Source organism: Cynocephalus volans, chromosome 4, assembly GCF_027409185.1.
Source record: "Cynocephalus volans isolate mCynVol1 chromosome 4, mCynVol1.pri, whole genome shotgun sequence".
NCBI lineage: Eukaryota > Metazoa > Chordata > Mammalia > Dermoptera > Cynocephalidae > Cynocephalus > Cynocephalus volans.
Genome location: NC_084463.1, coordinates 131,497,324 through 131,522,663, shown reverse-complemented (window position 1 = coordinate 131,522,663; position 25,340 = coordinate 131,497,324). Strand labels below are relative to the sequence as shown.

The 25,340-nt window shown below is 34.3% G+C and overlaps 1 protein-coding gene across 1 annotated transcript in view; it reads left to right on the top strand.

Annotated features, from left to right (window-relative positions):
- Positions 1 to 25,340, top strand: part of CCDC73 (coiled-coil domain containing 73) — a 153,140-nt gene that overhangs the window by 82,540 nt on the left and 45,260 nt on the right. Inside the window, exons 7-9 of the mRNA XM_063094985.1 lie at positions 2,376 to 2,511; positions 2,748 to 2,827; positions 25,210 to 25,338. Coding sequence (XP_062951055.1) covers positions 2,376 to 2,511; positions 2,748 to 2,827; positions 25,210 to 25,338 — 345 coding nt within the window. The remainder of the gene's footprint in view (positions 1 to 2,375; positions 2,512 to 2,747; positions 2,828 to 25,209; positions 25,339 to 25,340) is intronic.

Below are 25,340 nucleotides of genomic sequence, written 5' to 3'. Positions count from 1 at the left end.
CCTCAAGCAAAGGATGTTGGAATAGAGTATTTCACAAATTACTCTAATATGTAGAGCTGTATGCATAGGGAATACCTATGAAATCTCTTTGATCTTCACTATATTTTTAGTTAATAAGACTGTTACCTTTACAGGCAATGATGATGTATTTTATTCACCACTTTTTTAGCTGAATGGTTAAGAAAGCTTTTGTGGGATCATGTATTTATATGTAGTAGAAGATGTTCTTATAAAGGCTGCATAAATATTGATTTGAATTGAAAAATTCCTTGAATTGAAAAAATGACATTAGACCAATTTTCAGGGAAATTGTATTAGGTTTCTACACATCTGCTGGGAGCTAATACAATTCTCTATCAGGAATTAAGTGGTATTTTAGAGGAAAGGAATATGGTTCATTATTGTTCATTGTTTATTGATAATAGTAACTTCCCAGGCATAGAATCTCCAGGGCTAAGTACACTTGTCAACTTGTTTGCACTTATAACTGCTACACAATTAATTCAAACTACTAAGTAGTGAATTTGAAAAGCCCACAGAAATGCATGAGAAACTTTCCACTGATGTATCATAATCATTAACAATGATACTATTGCTTGGCTTAAAATCATTAAAAAGTAACCATCAGTTTGCCAAGATACTATGGTTAAGTATAGCTTAAATTTTAATTTGTGTTCTTTATTAATATTAGAGAAGGCTGTTCTTATTCTAAATTAAATATAATTAAAACTATTGAAGACACTTTTACCAATTGAAAACATTTTTACCAATTAAAGAATAATAAATTATTATACAAGTATTGTGATTATTATGTGATAGGCTTTGTTCTTAGTGGTTTATGTATATTAATTCATTTTATCCTCACAGCAACCCTATGTAGGAAATATTATTGTAATCTCCATTCTAAAAACAGAGTAGATAATTTGCCCAAGGTCATGCTAAATCACAGAAGCAAGATTTAAACATTGGCAGACTAGCTTTTAACCACTTTGCTATACTGCCTGTACTCTGGCGTTAAACATGCAAAATGGGTTTGGTTAACTTATGCAAAAGGAAATTTAGTGGAGGCATTCACAGTCAACCAGAGGGTGAAGAATGGATTTGGGAACAAATGGGGATTAGAGCAGTTTCAGTTTGTGAAGCAGGATATAGGAACTCACAGAGGTCTCATATCATTTTGGATATGATCATCATTGAACTTCATTAGTTTGATAGTCTTTTTGCTCAAGATTTAAATTCCAGGAAGGTAGAAATCAATTGGTTTATTTTGGGTGAAATGTCCTTCCCTTGACTAAGGAACCCTGAATTTTAAAACTACGAGATTGTAATGAGGAAGAAGTACAGTATTTTAATAAAGTAAATTGTGGTACTGTTAAGTAACAGAAATGAATGCTGGTCAGGCAAAAATCTAACAGATTTCCACTATTGGAACTCCACAGGACAACAACAGTTCATTCAGAAAACTATTATTGAGTGCCAATTGATGGGCCTCTGGTGTTCTTTATGTAGCACTGCTTGTCACAGAAGCTGAAGCAGTTGAAAAAGAATTAAAGTTGTGAAACCAATCAATGATTCTGCTAATGTCACGTCAAGATAAAAACCTTTAAAAAGTGTTACTGATTCTATTAACTTAATTTTTTTTCAGAGTTAAAGTCATATTCTTAAGTATTGTAAAAATAGCTCCTTTAGCTGAAAGCAGTGGAGGCTCATATTATATTATTAGTAGGGTCCAATTTTTACTAATTATGTCTCCAGTTTAAGTAGACTTTCTACTGTACTATATTGCATCCCTGTCAGTGAAAGAAATTGTCCTTGTCACTCTTTTTTTTAATGCAGTGAGAAGATGCTATATTCATTAAAACTAATCTCAGAAAAATTGCCTGAGTCTTGATAATGCACATTAAAATTATGCTTGCAAATTGAAAGGACAAAAAATCAAAGCAGTGATCTAGATAGGTCCTGTTTATTGAGATAATTTAGAGAAAGAAAAAAAAAAAGATTTTCTAAAGTACCAGAAGTATTGCTTTAATTTCCCCCTCACTTTTAGTCCTAGACTGATTAACTTTTTAATAAATAAAACAGCCAGTTGATTTTGAAAAAGAAATTGTAAATGAGAGAAACATAACCTGAAGTGACTATTTTGTTACAGGGAAAAAAAATATTTTCTTTAGGTTTACATAGATTTAGAAATATCTCCCAACAAACATTTTCTCACCATGGTGTACTCACAGGATACTTTTTCATGATATTTATTTATGGTATATTATTAACAACAGTTGTTTACCACAACATATTTTTACATGTGTTTTATGTGTATATATATGCATATATGTGTGTGTTTTATGTATAACATTTAAAATTACTCTTCAAAATAGGAACAAAAGGTACAGTTACATCTAATAGCTAAAGAAGATTATCTTAAGCAACTGAGTGAAATTGAGAAATACTATGTCACAATAACAGGTCAATTTGGATTGGTAAAAGAGAATCATGAAAAGTTAGAACAAAATGGTATGTGCTATCTTATTTAAATTTTCTTACATGTTCAGTAGGGAATGTTCAAATGGACTTATTTATCATGAATAAATTGAACTGATAAAAGTAAATGACAATTTAATGAATATTATCTAAATTAAATAATAATTATATACATTGTATTGGAACTGTTTTCCCTGTTCATGTTAGTGATACTTTCTTTGAAATATACATTAAATATAATGTTTCCTAAAGTATCTTTCATGTTACAGTACAGGAAGCAATACAATTAAACAAAAGACTTTCAGCTTTAAATAAAGAACAAGAATCTGAAATATACAGTTTAAAGAAGGTATGACTGATATAGTATTATGATATTAAATAGAAATTTAGTTGAAAATACTTAGTCTTATGGGATATTACTAGAAAATTGTGTAGATTTTTTTGGTAGAAGGATAAATAAAATGTTTTAAATGCATACTTGTAAATTTTCAGTTATGATTCCAGTAAATGTAATGAACAAATTTGTTTGAATCCATTCACTATATACTGTTTATTTGACTTATGACAAGTGGCATGCACTTTTTCTGGTGACATGAATAGCCAGTAAGGATTTAATGTATGTCAGGCTCATTAGTATCATTCATTTATTCATTCATTTAATATTTATTGAGTGACTCTATGTCAGGTACTGTGTGGCTCTAAGGATGCAGCTATCAAGAAAATAAAACATGTTCCTGCTTATATGAATTTTATAGTCCAAAGGGGAAGTTAGACATAAAACAAATAATCACACAGGTCAAATAATTTAAAACTGTTATAAATGATCTGAAGAAAAAGTAAAGGATGTGATGACATTGTATAAAGGTGACTTTATTAGATTGGGGGGAAAAGGGTGGAGGAGGGAGGGAATAATGTTTCAGGCAAAGAGAACAGCATGCGCAAAAACCTTGAGACAGCAAAATGTTTAGTATATGTGAAGAACTAGAAAAAGTCTGTGTTGAAGATTTACTGGTTCCTCATTAGGCACAAATATCTCCTTTTCTCTTTCCTAATCTTATCCAGATTTTTGTTTTGATGCCTCCAGGTTTAGGGCTGAGTCCTAAATTCGCAGAAGAACATAAATATTTCTTTCCTCTGGCCACAGTCATTGGTTCAGTGATGGACAAATGACCTTAGCTACTGGTTATAAGCCAGGAAAAATGTAACCCCTACTGTGGCTGGCAGTCATCCTACAATCATGAGGGAAGCTAAAAAGGAAGAACCTGACAATGTGGATGTCATATCTGTGTGACATAAAGAAACCTGTTCTTTGATGACATTGTTGAGTCCCTGGACCAACCAACCCTGCATCTTTTTCTATTTCTAGACTCTTCAGTTATGTGGGCCAATAAGTCCCCATTATTATTTAAACCATTTTGGTTAGGGCCAGTTCAGTTTTCCATTATTTGCAACTAAAAATATCTCAACTGATACAAAGGGAGAGTTGGTATGAGAGGAAGAAGAAGTAGGTAAGGCTTTGTTCTTTCTACAGAGAATGACCACGTGTTTCCTTTCTCCACTCTCTTCAAAGCCCCATCTCAAATACCACTTTGAATCATTTTAGGACCACCTCCCTACCCCTGAGAGAATCAAGTACCTATCCTTTCTGGCACTCCATAAATGTTTTGAGACATTTACTAAGTACCATTTAAAATGTACTTAATTTGTAGTTATTTAATTTATTGGTGTGCAAAATATCTTCCCTTTTTCCCTCCAGATCCAGACTTTTTCCTGGAAGGCTTTCCTGTTTGGATTGAGTCAATGGGTTATCGCATCTTCTGGCTTTCTGTTAAACTGGGCCAGTGGAGAGTCAGGGCAGGAGATGGGAGAAAGGAGAGTGAATCAGGGTATTTATTTCCCCATTTCCTCCCTGACCACTTCAGGCTGGCCATGTCCCACAATAGATCACTACTTCTCTCAAATTGGCCTAATCTACGTGATACTCTCTTTTTAAAGGTTTGAGTAACCTCTCTTCATGTCCTTTTAGGTCTAGGGGAGGTGACAGCTCCATTGCTGCCTGCCTCTGGAACTTGTACCATCTTTTGTAGTTCCTTTATATTTTGTCCACACCTCTGAAAATAAACTGTCTCCAAATTATACTAATTTATGTTTGCCAGCTGTTTCCTGCTGGGATTCTGACTATCCACTTAATTAGGGTATAACATTTGTGAGTTGAAAGTTATGGATTGAGTTTCTGTATTGGCTAGTTGATCCAGTAAGAGAAAGTTCTGTTTCACAGTCAAAGATTACACCCCACACCTCACCTAGCCATTTTTCAGAAACATATTTTGAACTCAAGGGATAAATAAATATGAATGGTGTTGTTCAGATACATCACTAATTTTGAGGAAAAAATAATTTCTATTAATTTGGGTAAATGTCCTCTTGACTCTAAAGGATTCTGCTTTTAAAAGGGAAAAACAACAACAAAAATAACCCAAACATTTATACCTTTATATATACATAGATTTTCACTAATTTAATTTGATTTATATATTTTGCTAAATAAACTTTATTTCTTAGAGCAGTGTTAGGTTCACAAGAAAACTGAGTGGAAAGTACAGAGATCTGGTATACCCTCTGTCCCCACACATGTACAGCATCCCTGTAGTGGATTGAATAATGTCCCCCAAAACTCCCCAAAGCTTGAATTGTGTCCCCCAAATATTATGTGTTAGAAACTTAACCCCCACTGTGACTGTTGAGAGGGCGGGAAATCCTATTATTGTAATTGAAAGATGGAGCCTTGAAGAGGTGATTAGATTGTAGGACTGTGCTGTCATAAATGGAATAAAAATGGTGGTCATAGGTGTGGTTCTGAGGGATTTAAAGGGACAGAGCATGAGGAACTCTCTCATTCTGCTTTCTCTGCTTCCACCATCTTGCAATATGAGACCCCTGGGTCACTGTCGCCACCACTAGATGGAATTTGGATTTCCCAGCCTCAGAAACTGTAAGCAATAAATTTTGTTTTCTGTATAAATCATCCAGTTGCAGGTATTTTGTTATATGCAACAGAAACGGGCTGATAAACTCCCCCACTGTCACATCCTCACCAGAATTTGGTGCTGTCCGTGTTTTATATTTGGGCCATTCTAGTTGGTGTTTAGTGGTATCTTGTTTTGATTTGTAATTCCCTAATGATATATGAGTTGAATGTGTTTCTATATGCCTACTTGTCATCTGTATATCTTATTTGGGGAGGTGTCTGTTCAGATCTTGGCCCATTTTTTAATCAGTTTTTTTTTTTTTAATTGTCGAATTTTAAGAGTATATTTTGGATAGCAGTCCTCTATTAGATGTGTTTTTATGAATGTTTTCTTCTAGCCTGTGGCTTGTTTTTTCATTCTGTTGACAGTGTCTTTTGAAGAGTAGAAGTTTTTAATTTTAATGAAGTTCAGTTTATCAATTCTTTCTTTCATGGATCATATCTTTTGTCTTGTATCTAAAAAGTCATCACCATAGCCAAGATAATCTAGGTTTTTCTCCTTATGTTCTAGGAGTTTTATAGTTTGTGTTTCGCATTTTGGTCTGTGACCCACTTTGAGCTGTTTTTTGAAGGATGTAAAGTCTGTGTCTAGAGTCATTTTTTTTGCATATGTCTGTCTTTGTACCATTTGTTTAAAAGACTATCTTTGCTCTATTGCCTTTGCTCCTTTGTCAAATATCAACAGACTATACTTATGTGGGTCTATTTCTGGGCTCTGTGTTCTGTTCCATTGATCTATTTGTCTGTTCTTTTGCCAATACCACACTGTCTTGATTACTGTAGTTTTATAGTAAGTCTTGAAGTCAGGTAGTGTCACTCCAATTTTGTTCTTCCCTACAATATTGAGTTGGCAATTCTGGGTCTTTTGCCTCTCTCATATAAATGTTAGAATCAGTATGTTGATATCCACAAAAATAACTTGCTAGGATTTTGATTGGGATTGCATTGAATTTATAGATCAATTTGGGAAGAACTGACATGTTGGTAATATTGAGTCTTCCTGTCCGTGACATGGACTGTCTCTACATTTATTCAGTTCTTCTTTGATATCTTTCATCAGTTTTGTGGTTTTCCTCCTATAGATCTTATTCATATTTTGTTAGATTATACCTAAGTATTTCATTTTTGGGGGTGCTAATATAAATGACCTGTTTTTAATCTCAGATGCTACTTGTTCAAGCTGTATGTAGTAAATCAATTGACTTTTATATATTAGCCTTGTATCCTACACCTTTCTATAATTGCTTATTAGTTTCAGGAGTTTGTTGTTTGTTTGTTTGTTTGTCAGTTTCAGGTTTTCTATGAAGACAACCATGTCATCCGCAAGCAGACAGTTTTACAAGGATACTTCAAAAAGTTCTTGAAAAAATAGAATTAAAAGATAATACAAATATTTCCATGAACTTTCTGAAATACCGTTACATTTCTTCCATCTCAATCTGTAAACCTTTTATTGTATTTTCTTGTCTTACTGTATTAGCCAGGACTTCCAGTATGATGTTGAAAAGCTGCAGTGAGAAGAGATATCTTTTGTTTCTGATCTTAGTGGGTGTTTTAGTCAGGGTTCTCCAGAGAGATGGAGCCATAGGATATGTATATAAATATATGAGAGGGGAGTTATTAGGGGAACTGGCTCATGGATTGTGAAGGCTGAGGAGTCCATGATAGGCTGTTTGCAAACTGGATGCTGGTAGCATGGCTCAGTCCAAGTCCAAAAGTTTCAAAACCAGGGAAACTGTTGGAGTGATTCTCAGTCTGAAGCCAAAAGCCTGAGAGCCCAGAGGTGCTGTTGGTGTAAGTCGTAGAACTCAAAAACTGAATAGTCTCCAGTTCTCATGTCCCTGGATAGGAGAGCAGAGTATCCCAGCTCCAGTGGTTAGAGAGAGAGAGTCTCCTTTTCCTTCATTTTTGTTCTGTCAGGCCCCCAGCAGATTGGATGGTGCCTGCTCATATTGAGGGTGGATCCTTCCCACCTAGTCCATTCAGACCTACACGCTGGTTTCTTCTGGAAACACTCTCACAGACACACCCAAAAAGATTGCCTTACCAGGTTTCTAGGTAATTCTTAATCTAATTAGGTTGGCACCTAGAATTAACCGTCACTGGAGAAAAGCTTCTAGTTTCTCACCATGAAGTATCATGTTACCTGTTGGATTATTGTAGATGTTCTTTATCAAGTTGAGGAAGTTCCCCTCTATTCCTAGATGGGAATTTTTGTTGAGATTTTTTATTTTGAATATTTTATTTTGTTTTGTGAAATGCTTGTTCTCCATCTATTGATATGATCATATGATTTTTCTTCTTTAGCCTGTTGATGTGGTGGACTACATTGATTGATATTTGAGTGTTGAACCAGACTTCCATAACTAGAATAAATCCCACTTATTCCTGGAGTATAATTCTTTTTATACATTGTTGGGTTTGATTTGCTAATATTTTGTTGAGGGTTTTTTCATCTATGTTCATAGGCAATATTAGACTGTAGTCTTCTCTCCTTGTAATGTCTTTGTCTGGTTTGGATATTATGGTAGTTCTAGCCTCATAGAATGAGCTAGGAAGTATATTACCTCTGTTTCTATCTTCTGGAAAAGATTGTAGAGAATTGGTATAATTTCTTCCTTCAATGGTTGATAGAATTTACTAGTGAAACCATCTTGGCCTGGTGCTTTCTGTTTTGGAAAGTTACCAATTATTGATTCAATATCTTTAATAGATATAGGCCTCTTTAGATTGTCAGTTTCTTCTTGTGTGAATTTTGGTATATTGTGTCTTTCAAGTTAACTGGTCCATTTGTGTGAGTTATCAGATTTGTAGGCATAGAGTTGGTCATAATATTCCTTTATTATCCTTTAAATGTCCATGTGATATGTAGTTATGCCTCCTCTTTCATTTTTTGATATTAGCAATTTATGTCTTTTCTCTTTTTTTCTTATCCTGGCTTGAGGCCTATTGATTTTTATTGATATTTTGAAAGAAACAGCTTCTGGTTTTGTTGATTTTTCTGTTTTCAGTTTTATTGATTTCTGCTGTAATTTTTATTATTTCTTCTACTATGCTTACTTTGGATTTAATTTGCTTTTCTTTTTCTAAGGTGGAAGCTTAGATGACTGATTTCAGGTCTTTTTCTCTTCTAATATGCATTTAATGCTATAAATTTCCCTGTAAGCACTGTTTTCCCTTCATTTGACAAATTTCAATGAGTTTATTTTTATTTTATTTAGTTCAGAATTTCCCTTAAGATTTCTTCTTTGACCCATGTAGTAGTGTTGTTTAATCTCCAAAAATTTAGGGATTTTCCAGCTATTTGTTATTGTTTTATTTTTAATTTAGTTTACTTTTTATTTAGTTTAATTCCATTGTGGTCTGAGTACAGACATTGTATGATTTCTCTTCTTTCAAATTTTTTAAAGTATGCTTTATGGCGCAAAGTGTGATCTATCTTGGTGAATGTTCCATGTGGCTTTGAGAAGCATGTGTAATCTATTGTTGTTGGATAAGGTAGTCTTTCAGTGTCAATTATATCCAGTTGATTGATGGTGCTATTGAGTTTAACTATGTTCTTACTGATGTTCTGCCTCTTGAATCTGTTCATTTCTGATAGAGGGGTGTTAAAATCTCCAATTATAATAGTGGATTGACCTATTTCTCTTTCAATTCTATCAGTTTTTGCCTCATATGTTTTGACATTCTGTCATTAGATGCATAAACATTAAGGATTGTTATGTCTTCTTGGAGTATTGACCCCTTTGTTATTATGTAGTGCCCTTCTTTATCCCTGATAAATTTTCTTGCTCTGAAGTCTATTGTGTCTGAAATTAATACATATATCCCACTTGCTTTTGACTAGTGTTAGCATGGTATACCTTTCTGTATCCCTTTACTTTAAATCTATATGTGTCTTTGTATTTAAAGTGGGTTTCTTGTAGATACATGTAGTTGGGACTTGTTTTTTGATCCACTCTGATAATCTCTGTCTTTTAATTGATGCATTTATCATTGATATTTAAGGTGATTACTTATGTACTTGAATTAACATCTATCATATTTGTTACTGTTTTCTATTTTTTCCTCTTGTTCTTTGTTCCTATTTTTCTCTCCTACTCTTTTTGCCTTTTGTGGTTTTAATTGAGCATTTTATATGATTCCATTTTCTTTCCTTTCTTAGCATATCAATTATACTTATTTGGTTTTAGTTTTCACTTTTTATTTTGCAGTTTGTCCTAGAGTTAGCAACATACATTCACAATTAATCCCAGTCTACTTTCAAATAATACTATACTGCTTCATGGGTAGTGCAAGTACCTTATAATAACAAATTATTCCTTCCTCTCATCAGTTGTATCATCACTTGTAATAATTTCTTTTACTTATACATAAGCATATATAATCAAATACATTGATATTATTTTTAAAAAAACTGTTATCTGTTAGGTAAATTAAGAATAAGAAAAGGAAGTTTTTATTTTACCTTCACTTATTCATTCTCCAGTGCTCTTCCTTTCTTTATGAAGATCTGAATTTCTGACCTATATATTTTCTTTCTCTCTGAAGAACTTTTAACATTTCTTACAAGACAAGTCTTCTGGAAACAGATTCCCTCAATTTTCATTTTTCTGAGATAGTCTTTATTTTTCATTCATTTTTATTTTATTTTATTTATTTATTTTCTCTTTTTTATTTGTTTATTTTAACTTCTCAATATATGTTGTAGTTGATTTTCATGACCCTTTACCCATTCCTCTCTTCCTCCCTCTCTCTCCCCTCCCCCCCACTACTTCATATCTATTCACTTGTCTTAACAAGTTCAAGGAATTGTTGTTATTGTTGTGTCTCCTTCCCCCTCTTCATTTGTTTATGTGTTTATTTATTTATTTTTAGCTCCCACAAATAAGTGAGAACATGTGGTATTTCTCCTTCTGTGCCTGACTTGTTTCACTTAGTATAATTTTCTCTAAGTCCATCCATGTTGTTAGTATTTTGAATGGTAGTATTTCATTCCTTTTTATAGCAGAGTAGAATTCCATTGTGTAGATATACCACAGTTTCCTTATCTACTCACCTGATGATGGACATTTGGGCTGGTCCAACTCTTATCTATTGTAAATAGTGCTGCAATAAAAATTGGAGTACAGGTATCCCTTCGGCATGATGATTTCCATTCCTCTGGGTATATTCCCAGCAGTGGAATAGCTGGGTCATATGGTAGATCTATCTGTGATTGTTTTAGGAACCTCCATACCATTATTAATAGAGGCTGAACCATTTTGCAGTCCCACCAACAGAGTATGAGAGTTCCTTTTTCTCCACAACCTTGTCAGCATAAATCATTTTCAGTCTTTTGGATATTAGCCACCCTAACTGGAGTGAAGTGGTATCTCAAAGTGGTTTTGATTTGCATTTCTTGAATGCTGAGTGATGTTGAGGAGTTTTTCATGTGTCTGTTGGCCATTCATATATTTCCTTTGCGAAATGCCTATTTAGCTCCTTTGCTCATTTTTTAATTGGGTTATTTGGTTTTTTGCTGTAAAGTTGTTTGAGTTCCTTGTATATTCTGGATATTAATCCTTTGTCAGATGCATATTTTGCAAATATCTTCTCCCACTCTGGTTGTCTTTTAATTCTGTTAATTATTTCTTTTGCTGTGCAGAAGTTTTTTAGTTTGATATAATCCCATTTGTTTATTTTTCATTTAGTTGTCTGTGCTTTTGGGGTCATATTCATGAAGTCTGTTTTCTTCTACTTCCTGGAGTGTTTCTCCTATGTTTTCCTTAAGGAGTTTTATTGTTTCAGGATGTATATTTAATCCTTTAATCCATTTTTAGTTGGTTTTGGTATATGGTGAGAGGTAGGGTTCTAGTTTCATTCTCCTACATATGAATATTCAGTTTTCCCAGCACCATTTGCTGAAGAGGCAGTCTCTTCCCCAGTGTGTAGATTTGGTGCCCTTTATTTCCTTCTCTTCTCTGCTCTGGCTAGTACTTCCAACACTATGTTGGTTAGGAGTGGTGAGAGTGGGCATCCTTGTCTAGTTCCTGTTCTTAAGGAGAAAGATTTCAGCTTTTCCCTATTCAGGATGATATTGGCAGTGTGTTTATTATATATGGCTTTGTGTTGAGATACTTTCTATCTATACCTAACTTGTAGAGAGTCTTTATCATGAACAAATGTTGAATTTTGTCAAATGCTTTTTTAGTGTTTGTAGAGATGATAATATGGTTTTTGTCTTTGCTTTTATTGATGTTGTGTATCACATTTATTGATTTGCATATTTTGAACCAACCTTGCATCCCTGGGATAAATCCCATTTGATCATGATGTATAATTTTGTGTATGTGTTGCTGTATTCTGTTAGCTAGTATTTTATTGAGGATTTTTGCATCTATATTCATCAAGGATATTGGCCTGTAGTTTTCTATTTTTGATGTACCTTTGTCTGGTTTTAGTATGAGGGTGATGTTTGCCTCATAGAATGAGTTTGGGAGAATGGCCTCTGTTTCAATCTTTTGGAGTGGTTTGTAGAGAATTGATATCAGTTCCTCTTTGAATGTTTGATACAATTCTGCTGTGAATCCAACTGGTCCTGGGCTTTTCTTTGTTGCGAGCCTTTGATAACAGCTTCAATCTCTTTTATTGTTATTGGTCTGTTCAGATTTTCTGTTTCTTCTTAGCTCAGTTTTGATAGTCTGTATGTGTCCAGAAATTTATCCATTTCCTCCAGATTTTCAAATTTGTTGGCATATAGTTGTTTATAGTAGTCTCTAATGATTCCTTGTATTTCTGAGGTATCAGTTGTAATATCACCTTTTTTATTTCTTATTTTTGTTACTTTGGTCTTCTCTCTTCCTAGTTAGTCTTGCTAAAGGTTTGTTAATTTTATTAATCTTTTCAAAAAACCAACTTTTTGTTTCATTAATCTTTTGTATCATTTTTTGGGTTTCTATCATTTAGTTCTTCTCTGATCTTAATTATTTCTTTCCATGGACTAACTTTGGGTTTGGATTGTTCTTGTTTTTCTAGTTCTTTAAGGTGAAGTGTTAGGTTGTGTATTTGCCATCTTTCCATCCTTCTGAAATAAGCATTTAATGTGATAAATTTCCCCCTCAGTACTGCTTTTGCAGTATCCCACAGGTTTTGGTATGATGTGCCATTATTTTCCTTAGTTTCAAGAAATTGTTTGATTTCCTGTTTAATTTCTTCTTGGACTCATATGATACGTCATTAAATAGAATGTTGTTTAATTTCCATGTGTTTGTGTAGTTTCCAGAGTTTCATTTGTTATTGACTTCTAATTTTAATCCATCGTGGTCTGAAAAAATACATGGAATAATTGCAATTTTTTTGAATTTTTTGAGACTTGCTTTGTGACCAAACATGTAGTTTATCCTGGAGAATGTTCCATGAGCTGATGAGAAGAATGAATATTCTGAGGTTGTTGGGTGGAATGTTCTGTAGATATCTTCCAAGTCCAATTGGTCTAAAGTGTTGTTTAGATCTTGTATTTCTCTACTGATTTTTTGCCTAGATGATCTGTCCAATGTTGAGAGTGGGGTGTTCAGATCTCCTGCTATTATGGCGTTAGTGTCTGTCTCATTCTTTAGATCTAATAGTGTTTGCTTTATAAATCTGGCTGCTCTGACCTTGGGTGCGTATATATTTATGACTTCTTGATGGATAGATCCTTTTAGCATCATATAGTGGCCTTCCTTATCTTTTTTAATGGCTTTTGCTTTCAAGTCTATTTTATCTGATAATAAGGATAGCTACTCCAGTTTGTTTTTCTTTTCTGTTTGCATGGTATATCTTTTTCCATCCTTTCACTCTTAGTCTATGTGTCTCTTTACAGGTGAGGTGAGTCTCTTGAAGACAGCATATTGTTGGGTCCATCTTTTTAATCCAGTCAATCAGTCTGTGTCTTTTGAGTGGGAAATTTAATCCCTTTACATTTGGAGTTATTATTGAAAGGTGTTGATTTACTCCTAGCATTTTATTGATTTTTGTTTAGATGCCTTAAGTATCTTTTATTCCTTTCTTTCTGATTTTCTGTTCGTCTTCTGTGTTTGCTGGTTTCTTGGGTGATAGATAAACTATTTTTTCTCTTTATTGTTACCATTGTTGTTTTACTAGTAGGTTTTGTTCTTTCTTGAGTATTCATGGCAGTGATGGTTGTTTTTCAAGTATTCCCTTAAGAATTTCTTGTAAGGCTTGTTGTGTGCTAGTGAATTCCCACAGTTTTTGTTTGTCTGAGAAATATACTATTTGTCCTTTATTTCGGAAGGATGGCCTTGCTGGGTAAAGTATTCTTGTCTGGCTATATTTGTCCTTTAGTATTTTGAATATATCATTCTATCCTTTTCTGGCTTTTAGGGTTTGTGATGAAAAGTCTGATGTTAGTCTGATTAGGTCTCCCTTATATAGGTGACTTGCTGCTTCTCTCTTGCAGCTTTTAAGATTCTCTCTTTGTCTTTCAGTTTTGCCAGTTGGACTGTAACATGTCTTGGAGAGGACCTTTTTGGGTTGAATATGTTTGGGGATCTTTGGGCCTCCTGAATCTGAAGATCTGTGATTTTCCCTATACCTGGGAAGTTTTCTCCTATTATTTCATTGAATATGTTTTCAATGCTTAAGGTTGTCTGTTATTTCTCTTAGATTTTCTTCAATTTTTAAAATTATTTTTTCTTTTTTCTGGTCCACCTGTGTAATTCAAACAGCCTGTCTTCAAGGTCAGAAATGCTCTCTTCTGCTTCTTCTAGCATGCTGGTTAGACTCTCTGTTGTGTTTATTATTTCATTGAATGAATCCTTCAGCTCCACAAGCTCTGCTACATTCTTTTTCAGGGCATCTTTTTCTTTGTACATTTCTTCTTTCAGATCCTGTATGTTTTTTCTCATTTCATTGTGTTGTCTAACTGAGTTTTCTTGTATCTCGTTTAGTTTCCTTAGAATTGTTGCTCGAAATTCCTTGTCAGTCATTTCAAGGACTTCCTGTTCTATAGGATCTAGAGCTTGAAAGTTATTATTTTCCTTTGGTGGTGATGTACTTTCTTGATTTTTCATATTTCTGATATCTTTCCTTTGGTGTTTAGTCATTGTGGCAGAGGGTATCATGGTCCATTCATTCCACCCTGGATGTCTGCCCTGGATCCTGAAGGGACTGCCAGTTCTGGGCAGCAGGGACTAGTCTAGGCTGGGGGTCCCATGGCACCTGCCTGTTCTGGCACAGCTGACTGGGCGTGTGGGCCCGGCGGCTCTCAGGCCTTTCTGCATGGCAGGGACTGATCTGGGCTGGGGGTGCTGCGATGCCTGCCTCCTCTGGTGCAGTGACTCGGGGTGTGTTGGCCCAGCCACTCTTAGACCTCTCTGGGTGGCAGGCACTGGCCTGGGCTGGGGGTCCTCTGGTGCCTGCCTGTTCTGGCATGGCTGATTTGGGGCATGTGGTCCTGGCAGCTCTCGGGCCTCTCACCTTCCTAAATCTGTGGTTTAGTGCCTGACATTAATTTGGGAAATTTCTCAGTCATTATTGCTTCAAATATTGCTTTTGTTTGTTTCTTTCTTCTTCCGGTATTTCCATTATACATATATTACACCTTTTGTAGTTGTCCCACAGTTCTTGGATATTCTGTGGTTTTTTTCAATTGTTTTCTTTTTACTTTTCAGTTTTATAAGTTTCTATTGTCATATCTTCTAGCTCAGATATTCTTTCTTCAGTCATGTTCAGTCTACTAATAACCCCATCAAAGGTATTCTTTATTTCTGTTACAGTATATCTAGCATTTTTTAAATTGTTTTTTAGAATTTCCATCACTCTGCTTATATTATCCATCCATTCTTGCATGTTGACTACTTTTCCTATTAAATCCCTTAGCATACTAATCATAGTTAATTCTTGGTTTGATAATTCCATCATTCCTGCCATATCTGATGCTGGTTCTGATGTTTATTAGACTTCTTCAAACTATGTTTTTGCGTTTATTAAGTCTCGTAATTTTTTGGTTGAAAGGTAAATATGATGTACTCGGTGAAAGGAACCGTGGTAAATAAGCCCTTGGTAATGTTGTGGAAAGGTGTTGGGAGAGGGAAAATGTTCTATAGTTTTATTATTAGGTCTCAGTCTTTTGGTGAACCTATGCCACTGGACTGTGAACTTCACCAGTGCTCCTTAGTTTTTTTTCTCCCCCTATGGCGGACAGGATGGCTGGGGGAGGCTGGGGCTAGAGTTGGGTATTTCCCTTCCTACAGGTAAGTGGGGCTCTGATATAACCCTTGCAAGTTAGGATTTGGTAAAATAGTTTTTTCTGAGGGCAGGCCTTGTTAAGAAGGACAGAATGTTCTGGCTTATTTCAAAATGGTTTCTTTGCCCCTCCCCCTACTGGAAGCACAGGGGATTTTTCTCCAGTATTCACTCTGAGGACTTGGTAGAGCTCATGGAGGTAAGACTTATGAAACTGGGCTCACACACCTCCCCACCCCCTGCTGGTGACTGGGTGCTCCTGAGATTTTTAACTCAGAATTGTCCAACACTGAGCCTCCAGCAATTTATTAATTACAATTCAGGTTTTCCTACCCTGGCACTGCCTCTTGAGGAGGTTTTTGCTCTAGTAAGTTGTGACTCTATATATTTGCTTGTCTGTCTCTCCAGTGTTGGTGGCATCAGTTTGTCCTGTGACCTTACTTCTCTGACAGATCTAAGAAAAATTCCTGATTTTTTAATTCGTTCAATTTTTTAGTTGTTCTCAGGATGGAGTGATGACTTTTAAGCTCCTTGCATGCCATCTGGAAACTGGAAATTCCTCGGTCTTTATATTTAACTATAATTAACTGAAATTAAAATTTTGTTAAGATTCTAGAGACATAGGCATAAGTTTTGATGAGGAGCATTTTGTGCTACCAGATGGATGACATGTACTTTAATGCATAATCCAAGCAATCAGAAAATTTTATTACTTTATCTTTTAACGTCATTCAAGGAAAGCAGAAACACTCAGGATGAAGATTGAAGTGCCTTCTAAATGCTAAGCCAGAATTCAAAGTCCATTAATATTTATAACACTATTGACTGTTGTATACAGGTCTCTGATTTTAAAACTGCCAATAAATTTTTTATATATTCCTTGGACTCTATTCTTATACCTGTGGGATTGGAAAGTAAGAGCATAAGTATAGCTCAGTACAGAACATTAGAATGGATGGTGATAATCATGTGTTTCTAGCCCTTAAAAATCTTTGTCTATCTAGAAAACTACTAAAGGGGGAAATTTATATATAGAAAGCATTTCTTTTTAGTCACATTCTAGAATATTAAAGATCTTTAATAGAAAAGAAAAAGCTATAATTTTAAAAATTTGTCTCAAATCAGAGAATTGTTAGAGGGACCATTCATTTTTATCAATATAAACTCAAACACAAATATAAATAACTAAATATTAACTCAGTAGTTGTGGATAAGCACATTTTCAGTGATGTCTCTTTTGATTCATTTATTTTTTATTCAATGTTTTTTTCAATGACTTAAGTGATTAATATCTATATTTGGTGATTATTTATATGCCTTTATTCAATCAGTTTCTGCATTATCATGAAAAGATTGTGCCTCCTAAATTTTTGTACTAAATTATATATTTTTCACATTGAATAAAAAGCAAATGTGTCATCATAACATAATAGACTGTTATATTTCTTTGTTGTTGTTTTGACGGGCGATTGTTACAGGTATCTGAACCTTTTAAACTATTATATTTCTAACGTACAGTTTAAGACTCTGACCTGTAGATGGAGAATGAGACTCATGTAAATCCATGGAGAGCTACCCTTGGTGGATTTATGTAAGAGGGTGAAGAATGTCTGTTTTTATGCATGAATGGAATGGTGTTACTCATGAGAATGCTTGCCTCATTTTCCCAGGCCTTAGGGCCTAGGCTAGGGCTACCTAAATGTACTAATAGTTTATACAACAATGGCCTCTGTCACTGTAGAAAGCATTACCATAAGTGTCCACAATGCCAAATTTCTGAGAAGAGAGATTTATGGTAGGGTAAAGTGAGTGAATTTTATTAACTTTGAGACTATAAAGTCTGAGTAACTGAAAGGGTGATGCTTTTAAAATATATTTTAAGAGCCAATTTTTTAATATTTTAGGCATTCTGGGTACACTAATTTTATATTTTGCATATTTATTTAGCTTTGATTATTAACTTTAGGAAAAGCTTTTTCTTTTTTGATTTTCTTTTCCAGAAACTAATCAGTGTCAGTCTAGTTACACTGGCTATATAACTCACTTAAAAACTTCTAATCATTAATTTTCCCAAAGATAATTTTTATTTTTCTTTATACTGTCCTATTATTTTGTCCAGAATAGTTAAGTTATTGGTTTGTGATAAGATGGAATTCCTTTTTTCATGGAACAAAGTTAAACAGACCAAATTTAGTTGTTAGATAAAACTAGGTATTACAGTTCTGAATGCTGGGTTCACCATTATGGCAATCACGAAGAATTCCCGATACTATCTATGAGCAGCATTCATAACCTCTGCTATTTGTCTGAGTAAACGTCAAAGCATTCAAGGAGATAGTGATATTAAACAGACTACCCCATACCAGAAAAGGAGGGGTAAAGGAGAAAAGGGCACAATATTTATGACTCTAGGAACTATAAGTTGTAATTTAATAAGATCAAAGCATGTGCTGTTTATTTGCTGCACTAACAGTTTTGAATAAAATGGTTAGAAAACAGACAATGTACTAAAAGTTCAGGATATTTAAAAGCATATAAAAGCTATAAAATCAAAAGCATATTTTTCAGTGAACTACACTTCATGGAAGTCTCTGATTTAAATTTATTATGCTCTTAAGATTAAGCAATTAACATATAAGAGAAAAAGAAAGATGTAAGAAATTATTAGTTTTTACTTTGTTAGCCTCATATTGGTTTTTCATCCCTACCCTTCTCCTCCCCACCTCCCTGTTGTTTCATAACAATAATTATAATAGGAATTGATGCATTTAAGGGCGTCTCCTATAAGATTTAGCTGATTACAACAGCTCTACATTTTCAGTTGTTGAAAATGTAGAAAAACATAGAAGTTGCATTTTGTAAACTTCAAGAAGAAGAACTTTTAAAAAACCAATCTTCCTTTATTTATTCAGAGAAATGTAAGCTATTTTACGCTGAATGTAAGTTTTAGCCATATACCTTTTATCAATAGGACATTGTGTCTTAGTGGTGAACCTAGAACATATCACTAGTATAAAACAAGCTATCTAATAATTTACTTCCTAAGTTGTACAGGTATATCTTGCTTTAGGAAAACAATGTAAAAAAATCAAAACTTCAAAAAATTATTGCCAGTTTTTCTTTAATACTTATCAGCATACTGAATACAAAAGCAGCTTGAAAGCAAGTTTTTAGAAACACTATTGTGTAAAGAAATGTATACATTATTTTAAAGCCAGTATCATTGGTGTCTTTAAAAAAATCAAATCAGCTGAGCATAAAAGATTTACTTTTATTACTCTGATGGTTTGACTCAATACTGCATAATGATATAAATATTAGTTAAACATCCTGTAAATCTGATTGGGGGTTTAAACTTTAGGGTCCTCGAGCAGATATTTTACCTTTTAATTAATTTCATAATTTGTTAAGATGTTTAATTAGTGAAACAACTAGAGTTGTTTTTACATCCTTCAGTATCTGTAGTCCTTTTAATTATCATCTCATGTTTCTAAAACATTTTTCCACAGTGGAAATAGTAAAGTCAATAAATTCTTTTGTTCACTAAGTTAAGTCAAAGACCATCTGGCCTATGGACTAGAATAGTGATTTATTATACTGTCTTATTTTTTTAATTGTTGTTTTCTAGCATATTCTTGCATCTGAACTTATAATGCAGAATTAACCTATTTTAAACTCACAGTTTAGGACTGTTGGTTATAACAGTCAAGGTTATTTTCCAGCCATAAAATATGTAATTCTTTTAAAGTTAACATAATGCTAATGATTCACTATCTACTAGGTTTTATTTTTCCAGTACTGGTAATAAAACTGCACAGATCTGTTCATACTTAAACCAGGAGCAACTGTCTTAACATGGTGTTCTAAAGGACTGTGGTTGTTACTTTGAATGGAATGAAGCTAGCTCGTTCAATCAGTAATTAAACCCTCTGTACTGTACTTATGCCTACCATTTTCTGAGCGACCTTGCAAATTGACTGTGAACTGTTGTGTCATTAACAGTCTGCTTGCCTGATATTGCCTACTCTCCCCAAGTATTTTTATTGTCATTTGCTTTATCCTGAATTAAACAAAACTTTTATTTTATTTTATTTTATTTTATTTTAGACAAAGGTGTAAGTCACGTTTTTCTTCACATAATGTTCATTACTCTTTTCTACTTGTATTCATTACAAATTTTAGTTCCTCTTAGATCCACAAATCTGTTTAGGTGCTATGGGATAGTAAACTAAGTATGAAACATGGTACCTTTTTCTGAGGAACTTATAGTCTACAGGAAAACTCTTATCAGCTATGAGAGAATGAATCTTAATTCTATAAATGAAAAAAATATACTGATTATTCATGCCATTTATTAAGACTTCAGAGTACTTTATTTTATAAGTAGGGGAAATAATTATACATCATACTGTAGCTGTAGCATCCCTTGGATTCAGCTTAGTAGTAGTAATAGATAACAGTGCCTGCCATGTAGTAGATGTTCAACAAATACTTGTTGCCTTATGTGCCAGGAACTTTAAAAAAAATTTATCGTCTCCATTTTACTTATTTGGAACTTGAGGCAGAATGAAGTTAAGTTGCCTAGAGTTACACAACAAGGGAGATAGAGCCAAGATTGGAACCCAGACAAACCATTTTACTTATTTGGAACTTGAGGCAGAATGAAGTTAAGTTGCCTAGAGTTACACAACAAGGGAGATAGAGCCAAGATTGGAACCCAGACAAATTTTTTGGCTACAGAATCTGTGATCTTAACTACTCCACTAATAGTAACACCATAAGCAATTCATCCACATGTTTTTTCTGTCTTACATTCTCCTTTATAAATCATAAATTTATTAAAAAGGGACATTGTTGACTATTCAACATTGTTGACTATATGAATATACTCCTTAAATGCCTTGATTCTACAGAACTATAGACTAGCATATCCCTACCTTGAAACTCATTGTAAGACATTGTGCTTGTTTTGGGCTCTTTCATTCAGCCCTCCTCTTTCTCCTACCAGAGGATGCTTTTCTATTCATTACATGCCCAAATCTTTAACCTCAAGTCCTTCAGTCCCAATTACTTTACCCAGTCCATTAGCCTATTTCTACCTACATGGAATTCCCTGCATAATTTTTCTCATTTATTCTGTTTATATTAACTCATCACTTCACCTTTTCTTTAAAACTAAACCATATCCCAAGGAAGTGCATGGCCCAGAGAATACGGGTGTTGCTTTTCTCTCCCCCTGTCCTTTCTCATTTGTAATATGAGTATAATAATATCTGCCTTACCTTTTCTATGTGTGTAATAAATATAAAATAATAAAATGCATGAAAAAGCACTTCACAAAGTTTAACAAGCTGTAAAGTTTTTAGGGTGATTATTGTTACTTGCAAGTGAAATTAGGTTAAAAATAAGATTAAGGCAGTTTTGACAGGTTCATCTTTTCTGCCATAACTATAGGTGGGTTTTTTATTTATATAAGCTTTCAAGATGACTAAAACACTCATTTACCTTTACATGCTTTATTTGGTAGGACAGTCTGAAATTCCTTCTGATTCATCAGTTGCTCTTTCACCATTCGTGCTTGAGCTATATTGTATTTCTGTAATGACTAGCTCTCTGCAAACTATCTTCTACAGATCATCTCTAAATTTCATAGAATCATAGAGATCTAATATGCTCTTTTTCATCTTTTTTTGAGCTGCAGAACCCTTTTTTCAAGATATAGAGCTCAATATTGTAGCAAGTAAAGGTAGAGCTACTGTGCTTGAAGGGAGGGTTGGAGGAACCCTGGAGCTATACTTGTTGGCTTCTCTTTCTGTTAGCAGCCATGGTGGGGCTCCATGGAACTGAAAAAACTTTTCATAGCACACTTTGAAAATTAACTGGATCCAACCTCTTCTTTTCTTGAGAGGGAACTGAGACCCAAAGAAAGTGGGTGAATTGCTCTTGTCCACTTATCCTCACTTTGTTCTACATAGTGTTTGTAATCATTAATATTCTAAACAAATTGTAACTTTTGCAATGTTGGCTAAAACTCTTCCTGTAATGGACAATGTGATAATTCCCCAACATCTATTCCACCTCAGATGATGAGCAATCTCTAAGCCAATTACTCTATTCCTCATACCGGTGTTTGTTTCAGGAATAAATATATGATCCAATTCTGGCAAGCATGAGGGGGTTCAAGGAAACATCTTCTTTCTCTTTCAAAAGAGTTCCAGAATGAGACAATCACTATGTAATACCTGAATTGGTCTCTTGCTATGAAGAAGAGTCCCAAGAATGGAAAGTGGGGAAATGAAAATAACTAGTCTTTGATAACATATATCAAGTGCTGGAATCAACCAACAGAACCTGCCTAACTTGGGACTCCCTGTTAGTGAGAGTAAATTTCCTAATTATTTGATGGTTTAGTTATGATTTTCTGATAGCTTGTAACCAAAGCTTCCTAACTGATACTCTGACAATGTGTTTTTAATCCAGAATATTGTGTTTTGTACAAAATGATGGATATTTAAAACATAAGATGAATTAGTTTTATGATATTTATGTAATAATTCACTCTTTCAAGATCTTGTGGTACTCTAACAAATAAATATCTCTGGCTCCCTGATTATCTTTTTTTCCTCTTATTCCTCCAAAACTCTACCCTAAGTTCTCTGTTTTTCCTTTTTTGTAGTCTTACTTTCAATGAGCTTCTGCTCCTTAATTCAATCATTCACTTCATGTAGATGACTTCATATATATATATATACTTCTACCCTCCATTTCTCTTAATCTCCAGTTCTATATTTTCATCTCCCATTGGATCATCTCCTTTTGTGACTTATTGTAACTTTAGAGTTAACAGGTCACACATTGGATTCTTGACTCTCTCAACTCCCCACCCTAGAAAAACAAATTCATATGACTCTTCTTGCAAAGGAAACCATCTTGTTGCCTTCACAGGGTGAATCATCACTGGTACATTGAAACTTTATTTGGGGGAAGTCATCATGTACAGCCTTTTATAATTTGAAAAAATATAAATGAATAACTTTTTTTGAGAATAGTAACAGCCTATGACTCAGGCTTACTGACTTGTGGTTTTTGGTTTTCTTAAGAGTCTGTCTCAGAACATTTTCTATCTCTTGTTTCATATAGTCTTAAATATTATATTTTTTACCTCTTTTATCAGTGAAACAGACATTCCATTTTTGTTCCATTTTCATGTTTCTTTCACATTTCATGGTTCCCCTTTTCATTTCTTCTAGCTTCATCTAGACACTCTGGAATCAGCTTTGAATGATCGTTTTTACTTCAGTCTTTTTTTCTAGTCTATTATATCTTCCTTTAAAATGTCTCATATTTTCCATTCTCCATTTTTCAATAGTATAGATAGTCATCATTTCATACCTGGATTCATATAATTAATATAATAGCCTCTTAGCCAGTATTCTTTTCTCCAGTTTTTATTCACTCTTTTGCGAGACTAAATTTACTAAGATACTGATTAACTGTATCACTTCTATGTTCCTGACACATAGGAGGTACTTGGTATATATAGAAGGAATGATAGATTGAATAGTTCTCCTTTACCTACTACTTCAGGTTCCAAACTTCTTTAAGTGGCTTTCCAGAGCTTCCACGGTCTGGCCCATTCTACATATTCAACATTGTTTCCTACTGGGTTGTGGGCAGGAGATCAATGACACATTGGAATGGGTAATTGCAAAAAGTTGAATGAAGAAGCTATTTACATAGTTGTTGACAGAGGTAAGGGAAACCAATGATGGTGAAGCACCCCAACGATAAAAGTAGTGGGGGAATTACTACCATACTTACACGTGAAGGGACAAGGGAATGAAGCAGATGCAGGAAACTGGAGAGAGCTATAGCTGTAGCTATAGAAGAAAGCCACAACTCAGAAGCTGTGACCTTTGGTAAAGATACAGAATCATTGCCAGTTTGTGGTCTAGTAAGGAGGGAGCTGGGGAAATAAATACCTCAATCTCTTTCTCTTTCTAGGCTATTGGTCTACTGGTTCCTCCCACAGATTTAACCCAACCAGGAGCCAGAGATCAGACACACAGGGCACAGAGCAGTGTGGAGAAAGTGTGGAAAGTAAATTGGAGAGGGTGCAAATGGAGGATATCCAGTATAGTACTCATTCTTCAAGGCCCAGCTCAAGGTCTACCTCCTTCATTCAAACTTTCTTTCATTTGTTTCATACATACTGATTGTTTTCTTTGTACCAGACATTAATTTGTCTGCCTGCTTTTCTGAGAATAGGCCCATATCTCTTTACCCACACTGTTACTTTAGCAGTTATTTTTTTGCAATGCACACATCCAAAGGCTAAAACCAATGAGTCCTTTATCCTGCATTTTGAATTTGGGGTCAGGATATAATTGGGCGAGTTTCCTTGTGGGTGGCCAAAACTGTAACACATGGAACTCTGGAAAGACAATAAAAATTTCCTATAATCTCACTACCCTAAATGAATCAACTTTTTTCTACTAAAGAGTCAAGAGTTTGTTATTATTACTTATCCAATTCTTAAACAAAACCTTTGAAAATTGAAATATATTAGTCAAGATTCTTAATTGCAAGCTGATTTAGTCAGCAAAGGAATTTATTGGAGCGATGTTGGTCATCTCAGACTTGAAAAATGGTTAGAAACTAGGGAGGCTATGCAGTACCCAAGATCACAACTAAAACCAACTCTCTCTGCGAATACTGTATACTACTGTACCCTCTCAGTATTTGAATCCTGTCAAATTTGTAGCCACAACTGTGAATATTCTACTCCTTCTGCCACAATAACATATTAGTTCCAGCCATATCATATTAGTTCTGTTTCCCTGAAAAATACCATGCTCTTTCATGGTATGTGCCTTTGTGATGTTGAACCTTTTGCTGGAGTGTCTATCCCTTTTTTGTTTTCTTGGCAAGTTTATTTTTAAAGACTCAGTTCAAATATCACCTTTCCATGTATGCCTTCTTGATGCCCCCAACCAAACTGCTTCCTTCTTTATGCTTCTTATACATTCTTATAATATAGCACTCATTACGTTGTATTGTAATTCTTACGTAAATATTTCTTATTAGATGCTAATGAACTTGGGAATTGAGAATCCTTTGTTATCATCTTTTTATCTCAGAAAATGTTGAATAAGTAACGAATGAAAACCCCCTATGTCTGGTTGGTTACTTCATTTACTTAGTACACTTTTTTTAAGGTCCAAGGACATGCATTCTATCCGTGTGTGATTGGCTTTGCCTGTTCCATAGCCACAGATTACATTCCCACCTTGGCTAATCTTACAAGGGAACTAGGGTAAATGGGCCTTGATGAACCAGTAGTATTATCTTGATATATGAAACTTAGCAAATTATAACGATAGGTTTAAAGGTGGACTTTGAAACTGTTAGGAAAGTACCTTGCTTTGATGAAATTGTATACTTAATTTTCTGTTTGATATGTTTCTTATGTTAAGGAACTAAAAAAACTAGCCTCAGACTTAATCAAGTCCAAGGTCACATATCAACATAAAATGGGAGAAGAAAACATCAGTCTAACTATCAAAGAACAAAAATTTCAAGAACTTCAAGAAAGACTCAAAATGGT